The 18,814-nt window shown below is 37.5% G+C and overlaps 1 protein-coding gene across 4 annotated transcripts in view; it reads left to right on the top strand.

Moving 5' to 3' along the window:
• The window catches only part of JPH1 (junctophilin 1), an 85,812-nt gene extending 73,271 nt beyond the window's left edge, over positions 1-12,541 (top strand). Inside the window, exons 4-6 of one of the 4 annotated variants that reach the window (XM_048329234.1) lie at positions 1,322-1,983; positions 9,902-9,997; positions 11,848-12,541. In XM_048329234.1, the coding sequence (XP_048185191.1) occupies positions 1,322-1,983; positions 9,902-9,982 (743 nt within the window). In that variant the 3' untranslated portion in view covers positions 9,983-9,997; positions 11,848-12,541. Of the gene's footprint in view, positions 1-1,321; positions 1,984-9,901; positions 9,998-10,098 lie in introns of all 4 variants that reach the window. The other 3 variants (XM_048329236.1, XM_048329232.1, XM_048329233.1) reach the window with 3 other exon arrangements.
• Positions 12,542-18,814: the final 6,273 nt, after the last annotated feature.

Genomic DNA, 18,814 nt, shown 5'->3' with positions numbered 1-18,814 from the left:
AAAGCTTCATGCTGCTCTTCCTTCCTCTCATCTTCGCACTGCGTAGTGATGCATATGCTTCTGGCATCTGTAAAAACACTGTATCTGCCTAGCACAGTTACAGCCTCCTTTAAACTCAGAAGCAGAAAAATGTGTGCAGACATTCTTCCCTGGGCACAGAATTTCTCTACGACATAAAGCACAGATAAGGCTCACTTAGAGAAGAATAAAAAAATCAAAGGAAAGTTGTGGTGCTAGCAAGGATAGAAGTGGAGAAATAGTTGCAATATATTTTTCAGAAGCCATTTTTGAAAATACCGAAAGTTTGTTGGCAGTTCTTTGTTCACAGAGCTCTCCAGCTTCTGACTTCTATGGGAAACTGATCCTGGAATCTGAAATGTGACCTCTAGGAAGTAAAACAGAAAACCCTGCCTGCAATACGTACCGATTTACAGCAATTTTGTTTCTTCAACAGTGTTTGCTCAGGTCTTACCATTAAACAATTAAATCTGACAACCAAAACTTGGAGCAGAGCATGTCGGCCAGTTTGTGTTTATGTTAACAGCTGTATAGACGTGCACTCTGATAAGTGAGTCCTAGTAGTGAATGTGCACGTGGGTGTTTAGGTACAATTTAGGTAGAGGATGTTCTAAATACTTGCTGCTCTGTGAGTATTTTCCTGGTGACTGTAAGAGAATTTGTATTTCTGCCTTCTAAGTAGGAGTTGTATTACTGACTAGAGTGCTTAACCTGGGTTTTCATATGGAAATTATTTGATCTGGAAGATAAAGCCAGCATGTGAGAGTTCAAGGTGCATATATGTGTATATCAGACAAGCTGACATTCACCCAAAGGGAAAAAAAGCGATTCAAGCACTTTTTCCTGTAGCTTATAAGAACAGAAGAGACATTTCATTTTGATGGTTAATTACCTACATATCAAACAGGTATTCTGATCATAAGAAGTTAAATCAATTAGGGTAATTAAGCAAAACATACCTCAAAATATTCCTCTCAGAAAAGGAATGATAGATGAGGTAAGCTTAGTCAGTCTTCAGTCATTCAGACTTCACTCAGGAACAATTTACATCCTGTGGCCCTTTGAAAAGCTGAAGATGTAGAGTAACCGAGCCAAGTTAATAAGTAGTCCCAACAATTATCAAAAAACTACAGTAACTCCAGTGACTGAGCAATTTGGAGTAAATCACTATGAATGTCAATGAATTTTTGGTAATATACACCCTTGCCTGCATTGCAGCAAGGCAGTGCAGTCTGACATCCCAATGTAATAGTTTTACTGTGAATTTTGTTTTGATCTTAATATTTCTCACACTATTTTTCAGGCCCTGATTATATCAAACAAAAATTTCAAGAAGGAATGGATGCAAAAGAAAAATCTGAAGAAAAAGGTCAGGAGAAACCACCCACCCCAAAAGAGTCACCTCACTTTTATCGAAAAGGTACTACACCCCCTCGAACCCCAGAAGCAAGTCCAAGGATTAATCCTCCTCTTCCTTCTGAGACTTCTCCTTCAAAACAACTGAAAAAGCAAAGCTCCACTTCTGGGGCAAGACTCAGTCAAGAACAAAAGCTTTTAGCCACTGAGAATATAACACCCACAACTAACAAGCCCTTATATTCAAAAGCACCAGTGAAGGAAGAGCTAGCTGGGAAACACCAGCCAAAGTTTTCAGCCCAGCACAATCCCAGCAGCACAGAGAATGGGGAGCTGCATGGTCACTACCATGGCTATTATGTAAAAACGAATCCAACAGCGCTTCCACAGGAGCTCAGGGAAGAAGATGAATATGCCAACCCTTCACCATCAACACTTGCACGGGTACCACCCTCTCAGAAGCCAAGTCCTGCTAGATCTGGGGGTAAGCCAGATGCCAAAGAAAACAAACCTGAAATAAAAATTAAGAAACCAGAATTTGCTGCACCAAAGAACCCAGCTAATAATGAGTCACATTCAGCAATGGAGAAAGAAGTAGGAAACAGCTCGGTAAGTACTGCAAGAAACCTTTTCACTTTCACTGCCCTTTTGCCTCCAAGTGCTGAGCTTTGCAACCTAAGCACAGGAAAAGCTTACTTCTGTCAAATCTTCATCTGGATGCGGTCTGCTAGCTAAAACCCACTACACCAGACTGGAGTTAGGAAAAAATATTCCAGTCCTTTAAATTATCTGTTTTGTAAACTGGGAGGGGACAGCTGATAGGCAGATACTGACAGACTTCTGAACCATGAGACCATGAGAGCCTATCCATAAACACAAAAGCATGCTACTGTGTGTATTAGGGTGTGTATGTATAAACAAACAGGTGTGGTTTACATGTGTGTACATACATACCTGCAGTTATACATGTACATATATATGTATATATTCCCACTCAGAAAAAGAAGTCCTACAGTGTTGCACTTCTGTAGATAATTGGGCAGTACTTGGAGTTAGACACACGCTCTTCCCCAAAGGTCTGCTTTTGACTACTGTTGGAGACAGGATGCTGGCCTGTGGTCTGACCCAGTCCAGACAACCTCCCAATTTCAGCTTCTTCTCCATGTTGATTGTGGCCTCTACAAACAGGGAATTTGAACCAAAATGCATACTGTTTTAAAATGCATACATCTAAAAATGCTTACGTTTTACAGTGATGTGAAAAATTTTACTTTTCATCAGGAAATGGAGTTTTAAAACTACCCTTTCGGATCAGTGTGAATCTTAATTTCATTATTATTTAAAAACAATAAAATTATCAATAGCTATGCAGAAAAGGAGTGATGACTAGTACCATTTCTATTCCATGGTAGAAGAAAAAGCCAGGGTATGAAATTCAGAATCTATGATGATAATTCTGTGATTTTTGGGCCAAGAGAAACTCGGGAAAGCATTAGTTGTAGATCCTAAAATTAATCTTTAGTAAATGAAGAGGTCGAGATAATTGTCATAATATTTCTCTTTTATAAGCATTGTTTCTTTGAGTCATTTTTGGTGGTACTCTACAAAACAAATAGTGTGTTATTATTGAGGGGATAAACAGAATGACCTATTTAAAGAGATCCAGATAGCCTAGTATAGATTGCAGGCAAAACACTTGAATAATTGACTCCAGACTTCATTAGTAAAGAATTTAGAAATAAAGAGGGGGAGGAATTTCCAACTAACATGAATTGTAAATGGTCTTGTCAAACAAGTTTGACATCTTCAGGTGTGACAGAAGAATCATCCTCAGTCAAGAAGGTCACTTAATTTGCTTTTACATGGTGATGTATTCTGACAAGGAAACCAGAGTAATGCAAAGGCTAAATGTCACATTACAAGAATTTTTTAAAACTGACTGATGGTTCTCAAGAATTAGAAAACCATTAGTTATTTGATATTATTCTGGTGAGGTCATTCTTACATTAATTCTGTTACTCTATTCACATTCTTATTAATGACATACAAGAGAACATAAGAATATTGCCCATGAAGTTTATAGAAGACACAGAGACCAGGAGAGTGGTCTACAATGAAGGCAAATACAAGCTGATGCAAATCAACTGCTAAGAAGGCTGCAAGTATAATTATCCATGGGCAGCACAGCAAAATACTGTATGTGAAAGACAGTTAACGGAGCCTGGCCACACAGGATCAGAACTGGAAAAGGTTGGTGGATCAGGAGCAAGAGGGGCAACTGAACATGAGCTCCCAGTCTGCTGCTGTTGTTCAGAGATGTTAATATAATCCTTAGATTTATCAACAGAAAAGATTAAGCAAGAGTACATGGGAGTCTGTTCTGTCTGCTTTTGGCACGGGTGCAACCACTTCCAGGATAAAATAGAGTGTCCGTAAATCAGGGATTTAAAATGAAAAAAAAAAAAACCTTGAGGGGAAGTCCCACAAAGAGCTGCAAGAATGATTAAAACATATCTTACAGTGAAAGATTCAAGGTAAAAAAGCCCTGACATATTAAATCACTTTCTGTAAGTGTGCTTTATAAAACAGTTTCCCAGGCTAACAAGCATATGTGTGAGAAGATCCAACAGCTAGAAAGATTCAGATAAAAATCTTGTTTCAAGTTGATTTTAATGATCTTAATTAAATGTGCCATCAGTTTCCAGATGCTGGGGTTTTGGAGCCATCACTGAAAAGTTTGATAATGAGCATTTTGTCAAGATGATATTCTCTAGTTCTGCAGGAAGCTTTTATTCTGTTTAGTGCGGATCAGAGTAGATGTTCACAGAGGTTTTTTAATCTGAAAATCTGTATTACAGCTGATATCAGCCCTTTAACCTTTCAAATCTCACAGATATGACTCCTGTGTAGGGTAGCACAAAGCTGACAGGCTTGTAAATGTTGGGTGAGCATGTACAAATTTTAGGCTGAATTGGAATTGTTTTTCATCTCTGGTGAAAATAAGTGACTAGAAATAGTCCTTATTTTTCCTTCATTCCAAATAATGTTTTGGAGCTGAGGGAGGCTTCATCTTAACAAGTAGGGTACCTGAATAGCAGTTTATTGACCTTCTAGAATAATCAGGCTAAGGACCATGAACCTACAGCCTGTTATCACGAAAGGTGTAAAAGTGATGAGATATTGTGCATTAGCTACTGTTTGTTCACCGATATTGCAGGTTATCTGGGAGCTCTACTCCAGGTCCATCTACTTCATTTGGAGCACCCTAATTGCATTATTCTTATTACCAGCATTCCAATATGGAAGGAAGGTAGATTTTAGGAATTCGTTTTACTATATCAGTACCTTAAGATGTATGTAATGTGTGTGGGTGTTTTTCGAAGATGTCTTCTATGTGTCTATAAATTTGCCCTTACAGGCTAAATTTCCTACATGCTTATTTCTTCAAAATGCTGAGAGTAAAAATGCTAAACTAATTAAAGCAAAAAAGAGAAGGTTATTGGCCTAGCAGTCTGAGGGAGAAACAGTACAGAATGACTATTAACTTTGCCTGGAGACTTTTAACTTTTAGTATCACCTTTCAGCTTCAGAAAAACAGTAGCCTGTTCTGCAGTGCTCCAGGACCGAGCTCAACAGCGTGTTGGAGTGACTAAGATAAGAGTGCAGTTAGTGAGGAGCAGCCAGATTAATAGAATGATAGAATGGTTTGGGTTGGAAGGGACCTTAAAAGATCTTCTAGTTTCAACTCTCCTGCCATGGGCAGGGACACCTTCCACTAGACCAGGTTGCTCAGAGCCATCCAGCATAGTCTTGAACATTTTCAGGGATGAGGCATTCACAGCTTCTCCGGGCAACCTGTGCCAGTGCCTCACCACCATCACAGTAAAGAATTTCTTCCTAATATTCAATCTAAACTTACTCTCTTTTAGTTTAAATCCATTCTCCCTTTTCCTAATTAATGTACTTCTCCTTATCCCAGGTGCTTCTGAATGTTGAGAGACTTCAGAATTCTAGAGTTGCATTGGGGAATTATTTTATTTTAGTAAGAAACTGCCGTTGCTTTTTAGTCATTCTGACAAATGATTTTGTTATGCCTTGAAAGTAAGTCTGCCTTAGATCCTCCATAAAAGTTCTAAAATATATTTGTTAAGGAATATAAAGAGAAAAGAACTCTCATGAAAAGAGAATGATAAAACATGGTTTTGGAATGCAAAAAATGAATCTATTAACATTTATTGAGCACTTTTCATTAGATTATCTAACAGTGCTGTATAAAGTTGTGCTGTACTTTTTCCAGGTTTTCAGTGATAACACATTAAGAGCACAGATCCCGAAGGGAAGATTTTTAATTCTTCCTTCCATGTGTCTAAATCAAAGCCATTTCTCATACCTGAATGAAACATCAACTTTAATTTGGATTAAGAACTTTAAACAGCTTTATTTGCAAAGCTTGTAGTAGTTGTTTTAGTAATCAAATTCATATTTTGTACTTTCTGTGAATGTGTTACATCCTTAAGAATGTCTTTTGAGTGCAAAAAGATATAGAAACAGTCTTGATTCTCTAGATATCCCCATTTCTGGCATTATACTTGAAAAATATCAGCACATAGTTCTTATGCCACACATATAAGTGTGTTTCTCTGCGTACTTACTCCCTGTTGTTCAAAAAAACAAAGTTTGAAATCATTCCAGAACTCATAAGAAAGAGTCACAGTTTTATCAAGGTTAAATCATATGTAAAGCACAATGACAAATTGTGAGTTCATCAGCTGCTCAAAAATAGCTGTTTGCAGGCATTACCTGTCATTTATGAGAGATAAATCACCCCTCTTTCACCAAGAATCACGCTCCTTTACATTACCTTACATTTCCCACAGTGTGAAGTGTTCAGAGACACTTGACCACAAACCAGTACTGTTGTTTCTAACTGGTCGTTAGCAGCCTCTAGCCCCAGTCTCAGCTTGCAGGCTGCTGTCCCACCTTGAGTATGAGCTGATTGGAGGTTCTCTTGGATTTGAGTGAAAAATAGGATTGAATTTCACAAAACACTATTGTAGTGTACATTTATGAATACCCTTTTTTTTTGCTTAATATGTGTCCATGTGCTGCCCTAGAACAAGTACAAGCTCAGGCACAAGTGTTTTACTAAACTGTAACTTTTTTCATTTGGCAGGTAAAGATTTTTAAACACACAGTGTTTAGCCTGGCTTTTACCTGAATGTTACCCAGGGATTCTACTCCCATATTTTTGTTCAACTCTCATCTTTTTGTTCACTTAACATTCATTTAGTAAGGGCTGTAAATACCATGATGTTAGAAAAATAGAACAGTATTTGCCTGTTCCTAAATAAAACCTCTGAGCAAGAACTTTATGCTAAATTTAATGGACGTTCCTAATGCAATGGAATTACAAGCCTAGTCTTTTTACTTCCTGGCACTACATTTTAGGAAAATAACTTTCTTTCTTCCCCAAATGGAAGCTAATCATATGGTTGTATTTTCAACTATATAAATTTCTAACTTACGAGAAGCTGAAAGGGTAAATTTAAGCAGGACTGAAGGTTTTCTACTACAGCTTCTTTAGTGCACCTGTTCTAATCACTCTTGGACTGTTCAAACTAATTTTGGCTTTTGCTATTTTAAGCCCTTGCAGGACACTAAAGTCTTACTTGTGGTATTTGCCTTAAAGCATTAAATGCTCATTTAGTAGGTGTCTACAAAACAGGCAGTAGTTCATTGCATAATAACTGTGTGTTCATAAATGTTGTTTGATCATTTTTTAGTTTATCAGGAAATCCTGCTTTGGGCTGAAAGGTGTAGTTGTCAGAATGGGAAACACAATACAAATAGCAGATCGAAGAATATGAGCTTTACTTCTTTTTATAAAGCACAGACTCATTATCATAAAGAAATAACATATTTTTCTATGATCTTGATGTAAAATCAACAGCCCAGTTCTTAAGGTGTCACTTGCTTCTGTCTTTGTAAATGAGACTTGATTCAGAGCGTAGCCCCTGGGGTTTTCAGCCTAATTTATCTAATGTTGCTGTGGTGAGATTGTTATACCTAACCTGACTGACAGATGCATCAAAAGAGAGGTCCCCTTCCCCTCCAACAAGCTTAATTCCATGAGACTGCACTAATGATACCAAGCTGCCGTTAGAGCTGCAATCAGCAAAAATCTGTCTTGCAGCCTACCAGGATGCTGTTCCATGATGTATTTCAGGTAATGAACAAGTTCTTGGCTCCTGTGAAGACACCATAGGTTCCTTTTTTTTTTAGTTGAAAAAATGAATGTGATTTTCATACATGTTATTTTCAGATATGCAAAGTACTAGATAGCCAAATCCCAAAGAATTTTAATGGTACTTGGCAATGATTTTTACAGTTCCTTGCAATTCCTGGGGCAGTATAACTGCAAAATCTTCAGGTGGGATTTCAGCCTATAAAGGAACCATTACCCTGATTTGAATCACATGGGCAGTCCCTATTAGAATCATAGGATTATGGAACCATAGAATGTTTGGAGTTGAAGGCACATTTAAAGACCATCTAGTTCCAATCCCCATGCCATGGGCAGAGACATCTTCCACTAGACCCGAGTTGCTCAAAACCCCATCCAACACTTCCAGCAATGGGGCATCCACAGCTTCTCTGGGCAACCTGTTCCAGTGCCTAACACCAGAAAGAAACCCACATCTTAGTGGAAATTAATAGTGTAATCAAATCACACTTCCTGTAGAGAGCAAGGCTGCTCACAATGCTGTGGTAACCATATCTGGAGCTGTGCTTTCCTTTTATGCCTGTTCTCTGCCCCCGAGTGTCTGGTATGCTTTGGCACATGGTGAGTCACTTCCACTAAGGAGGAAGCAATATGGTTCCACTTCTGTTCTGTGACCTGATGGTTGAAATGTACCGCTGGTAAGTGGGAGCTTGTTATTCAAAATCACTTTGACCAAGGTGCCATTAAACCTGGTCTTCAATTTCCTAGTGAATATTTTAGACATTCTGCCATTAAGCAAAATGTGGGTGCTACTGCCAATACCATTACCCCTGTGGCAGCATTTAATTGGCATTCTGATAATCTCAATCATTGTTTGAACTTGAACACCTAGTTCTCAGCATGTGAACAGACACCTCTGAGTTGGTGCTAAGTGAGCTTGATGGCTGCTATGGATAGAGGCACTGATGGGATTTAGACTCACCAGGGATTTAAGCAGTACCTGACATAATGTGTTTTGTTCTGGCTTGCCGTCTGATCTACTGTGTAAAGGTGTGTTCTGGTAGAAGGTGTTTAACGAGACTGTTTCAGGAAAGCATGTGATATAATAATGACACAAGTACTATTCCATGGCTTCCCAGTTACACTGTTGCAGCAAATTACTAATAGCAAGTTCTTACACCTTTGCATTCCAGAAATTATAGCTAATGTTAGCATTATGTTGTCATGAAGCATAATAAACTTCTGCAAGGCATGCCTCATGTGGAAAACAATATATCATTTCTGATGAAATACATACCGTCTTATGCAAACCAGTGATTCTTGTGTAGCTCAGAAGATAGTTTTCTGCACACATTTTCTGGTGGGTTTCGTGATCTTTGATTTAGGAAAGTATTGTCTGAATGAAAAGTTTCTCTGTTTCTGCTTACAGTGCAACCCTGAAATAAAAGAGTATACAAATCTTTGTAAAATTATGTTGTAATAAATCAAGTATATTAAGAGCAGAACAGAACTGAGAATTTTCATCTGTTGGGACATTTTTTCAAGTTGATAATTAGAAAGTATCCATTTAAAAAAAAAAATATCCAAAATTGCTAAAAAGAATTAAAAACTCTTCTCTGGCTTTACAGAAAGACTAAATTTGTAATGATGTAAATTTTCTGACCAATTTTAGCTCTAGCTGGGAATGGAAGGAGTTTTTTGACTTTTCATTTCTTCAGTACAGAGGTCTGTAAGATAAGTGTCAAGTAAATCAAAACAAGTTTAATTTTGCAGCTGTAAAATGGATTTTAATCTGTAATGGAAACAGGTTTGTTAGTGCACTGGTAAGTAAATTTTCTTTTCCACTTGGGTTATCAAAAAAGTGTATTCTTAAGCATCTTTGTTATGTTTGTTTTGAAATGGGCTGGAACTGGAGAAGGAACCCACTGTAAGAATGTAGAGCAGCACTCTGGCTTCCCTAAAGTAGTTCACATTCTTTGTTTTGCTTTATTTTAGGCTGACATTGTTTTTATGTTGATGGTTTTGTTTTCATTTGTTTATGCAGTCATATTTGTCAGGTGGCTTTATCTCAGTGTGATTAAGAACAGTGAATAATATACTCTCTCCTGTATTCATCCAGCTCATTTTCACACAGATGTTACTTATCTCACCTGAATATCAAGGATAGTGGCTGTGTTTCAGCAGCAGGGTCTGTTTCCTTCAGCACAAGGTCAAAACCTATAGAAATTGTGAAGTTGGGTCTTGTTCGTTGCTGTGCATATGTTGGAGGTTGCATTAATTCTGTTATCCCTATTTTATTTTCAGGGCCCTAACTCAGTCATGATCGCCCTGGTAATGCTGTTGAATATTGGTTTAGCCATTCTTTTTGTCCATTTTCTAACTTGATTGGAATTAGGAAAGGTAAGAAAGGTCTTGTTTTCGTATTAAATTCACCATATCCATCCCACCTTAAATGATAAAGATTTAATTTCTTCACATACTTTTAATGTTCCCCACTTTAGCTATGCCTGAATGTGATTCAACATAGTTATTTAATATTGTAACTGTTTTGACCCTTCAGTGAAGTCATGACAACTAGTGGTGTTAGCCCACAGTTCTCTGCAGTTGTGTCATCAGCCTTTTAAATGGCACCTGTCATACTCAGACACAGGGAAGGAGGCTTGGAATTAGGATGGGACGCAAGAGAGATGAAACTTGGAAAATTCAGCCAGGGGCCCAGATCAGTTTCTCTGCTGGTGGCTCGTGGCTTTGGGGTCCTCTGAAAGCTGAAGCAAGCAGCCATGTTGGAAAACAAACAAAATAATCTGCTGAAGCAGCCCTGCCAGTGAAGTGCGTTGGCTTCTCCATCTGTTCCAGCAGAGTGTGACTAAACTGGAAATGTACGGAGCTGCACTTTTTGTTGATGGAAGTTAACAGCTGCCTTACTATTTTACCGTCTGATGTTTTTAGTGGGGAGATGGGAAAACGACTGCCAGAGGAATGTGGTCAGAGGATTCTGTTGCTGTGGAAGTGATTCCAGCGTTCACTCCTATCTCATTAGAAGAAATAGTTAGCAACATCAGTCACCAGTCTTATTCCATTACCTGCTGCTTTTAACATCTCCTGCAGTGTTCTGGGAGATCGAATTTCATTTGCCTGTGCATGATTCTGTTCATTTGTTGTTTATGAAATTTGATGTATAGCCATAAGTAGTGTTTAGTCCAAGCTGGAGAAAGCTACCAGTTCTGCCTAGCAGCAGAAGCAGAAAATCAAATATATTTTCCTAGTCCAAGGATAAAATTCTTAAATTCATTTTCTTAAACCTGAAGAGTCATTTTGCATTAAGGTTCAGTAAATGATACACCATTACTGCAAAACTTAAAGGTACTGGTGTCTTCCTTAAAATGCTCAAATACTTACGCCAATACCAAGGAAAATTTTTCATAATAAAAAAATAAGAATCTTACATTGGTATACGCACATTCTAAACAGGAGATAGAATATCAAAATAAGCCAAGAAAGGTGAGATACAGGGTTTGCATGTTGACTTTTTTTTATTTTTTTCTTAATTCTGGTGCTGTGGTGATTGGTGATTTGAATTAGTATGTTTCAACACTGAGGTATTTTGACAGCAGTTAAAATAAAGTCTTGTCTGGGTGCACATTAATGCCAAGGACAGTTAAGCTAGCTAATGCTCATAAATCATAATTTTAAAATGCTAGATTTCTGTTGAATACATTCAGGTAGAGCATTTTAAAATGTTAAGTGATTGTTTATCAACTTGATGCCTTCAGTGTCTTTAAAGTCCATTTATAATTTTACCTCAGCATTAAAAAAGCCTCAAAATTTTTCATTTGGAAAGTTTGTCTTAAGTAGTTTCATAGCCCTTCGTTCAAACGATGTGATCACGTTTCTTTTTTTGTGCCATTATACTGTAATTATTGTACCCTATATTAATCAAATGCATGCTTATTTATTGAAGGTATGTGGTGTGATCATTTGGCAAGCAAACATTTTAATTTAAAGCTGCGAAAAGCAAAGGGCTTGTATTACGGTTTATTTTATCTCTGTTAGAAAACTTTTCGTACAGTATAGTTTTTGAACCTGTTTGTAAACTTTCTAAGTTTTTGCATGGTTTAATGGGCAACATTCTTACAAAATATATTAGCTATTTTTTGATGCAGCATAGTAAAGCACCGTAGGTATGGACTAAATACTGTGCAGCGAAGCAGCTCCGAGCAGGGCAAGTAACACCGTGGTGTTTTTTACAGAAATATGTTGAGAATCCTGTGTATTGACCAGTGTGGATAAAGAAGAAAGCAGAAAGAGAGCAAATGAAAATAAAACTTGTATATTTATTTAAAAAAAAAAAACTACAAAGTTTAAATTGTGTTTTAAATTTAGGAAAGTGATTTTTAATTAAGAACAAAATTTTAAAAGTTACTGTGTAAGCCTTGAATTAATGGATGAAATGTTCCATCCCACCGTTCAGTCACCCCCTGTCTCCGTACATGGAGAGGTAATTTTGTAACTGACATATTTAATTCCTATTAAATGTTTATTTAAAATACTTTATGCTCTGGAAATAATGGGTAACAAAGCTTATGAAAAATGTTTATAAATTTAAGTAAGCATGTTAGTACCATTTATAAATATGTATGATTTATAAGCTTTTTTAAAAACAAAGCTCAAACAAATTGTTGGTATTTTTCTAAAATGTGCACAGCTGTATTTTACATGAAAGGCTATTTATAATTGGTTGTTATACTGTACACTACATTTTGGACAGCACAATGAAGCCTGCCAATGTACTTAAAAATGTCATTTTGTCTATTTAAAGTTTCTTGCTGTCAAAGAATGAACTCTTTATCTATGAGTTTCTCTATTTATAATTCTTGACCCAAAATGTACAATGTACAGTTTTCACAACTGTATTTGCTCTAATAAAAATAAGTTGGTTATTAATAGAGTTTCAGACTACTTTTTCCTGTTTATGAATTACTTTGTTCACTCTCTGGAAGCAACTTTTCTAACAACTAATCAAATAAAAAGGTGTGAAGCAGGAAAATGGGTGAAATTCTAGTCCCTTTGAAATAATTGTGAGTTACTGTTTTCAACAAAAGTGATTCTGGGAAACAAAAATAAATAATTTAAAAAAAAATTCAAGCTTCCTTTTGTGTCTTCTTTTATCTTCCAATACAGGATTTTGTAACTTTATCAATTTAATATCTCAAATTGTATTCCCACTGCAAGATGGTCTGATCAATTTTGTTTTAATTGGTGAGTGAGTGGTCACTTAACAGCTCTTCTTGTAAGGGAATTAATTTTTTTAGGCTTCACTGCTCCTCAGGGTCTTCATAGGTTCAAAACTAACATTACATTTGTGAGCCAGTATTTACGCAGAGAAAATTTGCCATTACAACTGTCTTAAAGCCATTACATTTGCTTAACTACTCAATCAGCTGAAAATACTGTTTTCCATGATTCCAGTTCATACTTGTAGCCAGCTGTACTGAAATCCTAATGTTTAGTTGAAAAGTAGAGCAATTTTTATTAGTAGTTCCTATTTAATGGAAATATATTTTTAGGAAGCAGTCATTACTGTCTTGTTCTTTAAAATAATTCTACCAGCATGAAGCTTAACTTCAGGAATTTTTATTTTCTGCACAATACCTTCTTCCTAAAGAAAATCTTTGACTCTTTAAGGAGAGAAAAATGCATTTTCAAGAAAAATAAACAGAAAAAACTTTAATGCCAGAAAATTTTAAAGTCAACTTTAGTGAGATAAGTCTTCTCTGACATTTGTGATCCACAGTCTATACGTTCAGTAAGGAGTGTAAAGTGTGCATGAAGTATTTCTTAAGGCATATGAATGTGATAATGTACTCAGGCATGTAAAAATCTGATGAGCAGCAAGCAGAAGATTTGCATGGAAATAGAAGAAAAAAGTTCCCATAATTTTCAAGTCATTTCCCATCCAAGATGTTTTTACCAGTGGTTTATATTAGAAATGGTGTTACGTGGCCGTGCCTCTCCTGTGCCTAAAGGAACAGAACCCCATGCACACACACAGTGCAACTTAATGCTTCGAGATTTGCTCCAGCACGAAAAATTTTACCCCAGTTCCAGCAAGGAAAGCTTCTCAGGCAAAGTAGTTTCTCCTGGCACAGCTGTGTGTTTGCCCACAGGTAAACAGTGAGCTCTCTCACCACACTCATGTGAGGCTTGGTTTCTTGGACAGCTCCATTTATCCGGTTAAACTGTATGTACAGTGTACACAGAAAGACAGCAAGTGAACAAGGGTGAGGTGCCATCGGCTGAAGAAAAAAAGAATCATCTGTCATAGCTTTTAAGGCCTTGCTTTACCTAGTATATATATATCTAAGTATATATCTTAGTTGGCTTTTCCATCAGAAAAGCAATAAGGAACATGAAGAGTGAGGATTTGTTGGCATTTGCTTCCCAAAAGGAGGGGTTCACTTTGAAAGTAGAAATTCTGTGACATATGGCTACAGCTTGCCCTTCAGATACAGACATATGTTAAAAAAATCATTAATACAGCCTAGTGCTGACTTTAAAAGAAGAACCTCTTTATGAGAGTTAAATTAAAAACCTTGAAATAGTTATTTACATAACTTTTAATGACATTCTGTGATTACATATTTATTAAGTGCTCTGTTAAAATACACAGTATGAAAAGATTCTGACAATAACATAGATGCAAGGATAAAAGCCTGGAGAACTCAGCACATACTGAGCCTCACTAACATCCTTAGTTGTAATTAATAAAACATGGTTGGGAATTGTATCTAAATGGTTTTACTCATAGCTCATTTGAACCATTTAGTCAGGGGAGACGGTTCTACAGGCCATTCTCATATGGAAATGTAATTCAGTAAACAAAGCAAATTAAGAGAAGGGAGATTAAATAAGTTTCAAATGAAGTAGTCTTCTCATTCTCTCATTTAATATTCACAGAAACAGCAGAAAATAGAAATTAGGCTAAATCTGAGCAAGAAGCTGTGCATGCCAATGTGCTGTAGCTGAGCCATCTACAGTATCTGTCTCTGCTTTTTTTCTACTGGACACAGAAACTACAAACTAAGAGACGTTACACCTCCTACTATTTTAGGAGATAAATATAATTTCCATACTCAACATCTTTCAGAAAAAATGTCAATGGCTATAAGCTAGAAGGAAAAAAGCCACTTCATCTATCTGAAAAGTTTATGTTGTGACCATGACTAACAGCAGAACAAATCCTTCACCCCCCCTAAAACCAATAACAAAAATAAAGCTGGTAACAGAATTTGATAACAATCTCTCATGTTTCTTCCTTTTATTTGCTACAAAGAGGGGGTGGGGGGGAGAACAGGGAACAGACAGCTTTTTTTAACCCAGTAATCTAAATTTCATCATGTCAGTATGTGCTTGCTTCTGCTAATGCTTTTCACAATCCATTAGGACTGGTTATCTAGGAGATTTTAGGTGCAAACTGGCAGTATATTTTATGTCATTTCTTCAAGTAGGTTTTGAATTCTTCTCATTAATGAAAAAAACAGGATTTCCCTTACCACCAGTGAAAATGGGTTTGGTGGTACTTCTGCTGTGCCATCACTGGTTTTCTAATTATCTTCTGTCCTTCACTGCCCACCCACCTCCCAGTTTTGACAAATTCAACATAATCAGTTTTGCCCTGAATCTGGGCATTTCCCTGAGACTTCAGCCACTCACTCCAGGAAGTTGTGTTTTCTGTGGGGCGCTTGTTCAGTGTATTTAGCTCTGTGTGGCTGTGGAGCCCATCTCTGCTGCAGTTTGCCCCACAGCAAATTGCACGTGTCATATCACAGTTTTCATTGGGTCCATTCTCTTTGCACTGTCGATGCTGGTTTATGCAACTGTATTATAATTTCAAATCTACTGTCATTGTCTCCAGTGTCAGGACAGTGATTTAAATACAGTGTGTGGGAACTGAAAAGAAAAATACTGAAAGTGATGCCATACACAGAGATTTCTGATGGTTCTTTGGAATTCATAGAAACCAAGGTAGTGGTGACATTACTGAGAACAAAATCTGGTATCAGCTGGGTTAGGAACTGCTCTACAAATGCCCACATTAAGACTGTGAAAAAGACTGGCCGTGCAGCTGAAGCTGATTCTCAAATCAGAAGAGCAAGGAGTCTTGTTGAGGGTTGTGATTTATTGGGACAGTGCAGTATGATAATTTCTCGACCTGATACAGATACATGCCGATTGTTGGACTGAATAAAATACATCCTGTGTTGGAAGTTTGGGGCTGCTGTCCTGCCTGAGCTTTCGTATGTCTTCCTCCATGTCTTGTACTGATTTATCAGGCAGCTCTGTGGAAGCTGGGGCACATACATTGAGACAAGGACTAGATTTTATGTTCATGAGTGCCTTCAATACTAGTTAAGTAAAGAGCAATAAATGATCGAGAGGTTAATCATAGGCTTTAAGCCATGGAGTTTGAACTCTGCTCTTTTTTTATGCTGTTTTTTCCAGCCTGGAAGAAAATACAGAATATAGTCAAAGAGTAGAATTTCAGGTGTTGTCTTTCACAACATTAGGTATGTTAATCCATGACAGTACCTGAATTTGAGAGAGAGACGTGTCTTTCTCAACTTTACAGACTGGTTCACTGAATAGCAGCTTGACAGAGACTGTATTAGACCACAAAAGACAGATCTTGACCAAGAGTTTTGAGAATGGCTGCCTATATTTACATTTCTTCATCTATACTTAATGATCTAAATGTAAAAATTTTCTAACTTCTGAACACCCAATGGTTATTATTCAGACGTGGGAGGGGAGGGGGGAAATCAGATACTACACTGAAAACTGGTGTATGTAAATGTTAGATCTGGCCTATAAATATGCCAAAGGTTGGAAGCATTTAGATTTGGGTTTTGAATCAGTCATTGGAGCTACGGGCTCTGATTTCGGGATTTCAGTCAGAATCCAAATCTGGATCTGATTCCAAAGGCATACAAGTGAAATACTTGAACCAGGAGTGCTGTTAAGGAAGAGGCTGGGGGGAGAGGGAGTTACTTAAAACCAGGCTGCTGTAACTCTGGGTTAATTAAACTGTTACATTCTGTACTTCTGGAACAGTGTCATTAACTTTATTTAACATTGCAATTTTACTATATTCGGGACATGTTCCACAGAATACCTCAGAAACTATCATCATTCAAGGTAATGGTGCTTAATTACTTACTCAATTTTAGCTGCAAAGTAATCATGTAATACCACCAAGTCTTCAAAAATACTGTAAACTGCCTTCCATTTCATTACGACAGCTCAGTTCTAGATTTTGTTTAGGCCACTGATGAGAAAGTCACTAAGGGATGGGATCGGCTACCATGGAAACAGTGAAAACAGAAGAGCACCAGCAGCGTTTCACAGGGGCTAGGACTAAAAAAGACATTCTGCAAAGAGAAGGTAATTGAAAGACATTTACATCACAGTGGATGGCTTCCATGCATTCCTGCCATACCAAGACAACACATTCCTGGCATAGGCTGCAACAGGCCTCCACATGCACCAGAGATACTCAGCAGAACAGGCATTGTCAGAAGGATTGGAAATGAATCTTTAGGAACAAGGAGGTACAGACATGTTGGAATCTAAAACAGAAGAAAGAGGAAAGCATGGGGAAAAGGGAGGAAGGGGAAAGCAGAAGCCGTAAGGAACCTATATGTGTTAAAAGGGAGGGGAAGAGATTGTTTATAGGGAAAAAATATTAAGGAAATAGACAATATTGTACAGAAGAAAGTGGCATTTGTTAGATAGGAATATGAATGGGGTAGAAGACTGAGAAGTAACCATCCTCAGTACTCAAACAGCTGCTCTAGAAAGCTGCGTTCCAAGCCCACGGGGATTAAGAAAAAAACAGATGGACTTAAATTGCATGAAAATTGAGATCCAGGTTGGGCATAAAGAAAAATTCTCTAATTGTAAGAATAATATCTTTGAATTAGATTACCACAGGAATGAGAGGATTTAATATGTTTACTCTGAACAAGCAAGATTGCTGAATGTCCCTTAATGGCCTATTTTCTGTGATTCTATGATAATTATTATGGAATGTGAAAATTAGGTGGGATGGGAAAGATCTGGGAGACAAGAGAATGAGTTCTTCTTTACTTGTAAAAGAAACTTAAATGAGGGTGTAGTGCAGGAGGATGTTTGGATAAGGCAGATGAGAGGAACAAGAAAACATGAGCCATAGAGAGTGAAGAAGAGTGTCAGGGGGTTGAAAAAGGGCACACAAGAGCGAAGGGAATAAATGGGCAAAACCCACAAATGCAGGGTCGCAATGCAGGAAGGAGTACAGGCAGGAAGTGGGCTGGGAAGCCCTAGGCAGTCCTGCAAGAACAGCACACTGAAGCACAGCTAAGATGGCTTAGGAGACAAAGCAAGACCAAGGAAGCACCAGGTGTTCAGCAGCACCGCAGGTGTCCATCATTTTCTCAGTTGAAGATACTTAGTAGACTTTGATACAATTTTTAAATCATGGGAATAATTGAAGTTATCGGGAGGCCTCCTTTTAATAATTAAATGTTCAGGGAAACATCTGTGTCCAAAACCTGCAGAAAACAACAGCTTGCTGTTACAGCAGGCTGGCTTGAGTTCCACTGAAAAGAGTCAGTTATGCAGACATGGTACCAATACATTTTATTAACTACTTGTGTAAAATTTCTCCAAGAAAAATACTTCATACGATGGGAGTTTCCTATTGTTCCTAAAGATGTGATAAACCAACCAAACAAAAAATTTAACCATTGCTTAATCGTATTAGCTCCCCATTTGAAAAGAACCCTAAAGCAGATTTGCAGGTTTATGTCCCTGAGCATCTCCTCAGAGCACAGAAATGTTGTTGGTATTTACAGTGATTTGCTGCTGTACCAAATGTTGCATATGCTCTATAGACTGTGGTGTTGTGAGTCACACAAGAAATTACGTAACATTTGGAAATACATTCAGTCATCTGCTTGCTACAGAAATACTGCTCACAGATTCTTCACTCTCTTATCTCAACAGTCTTTATCACCCTTGTTAAATGTTATTTTCATGCAACTTCCTCAAGGGGAGATGACTCAGCCAGAGAGTAAACGATAATGCTCCATTGACACCAATGGCCATATGTGCTGGTAATCAGGTGCTGCCATCCCTTCCTCCTTGACAAAGCTATCTGTTGCATTGGGGTTTAATTGC

The sequence above is a fragment of the Corvus hawaiiensis genome, chromosome 26, assembly GCF_020740725.1.
Source record: "Corvus hawaiiensis isolate bCorHaw1 chromosome 26, bCorHaw1.pri.cur, whole genome shotgun sequence".
Classification (NCBI taxonomy): Eukaryota; Metazoa; Chordata; class Aves; order Passeriformes; family Corvidae; genus Corvus; species Corvus hawaiiensis.
This window is presented reverse-complemented; position numbering and strand designations above follow the sequence as displayed.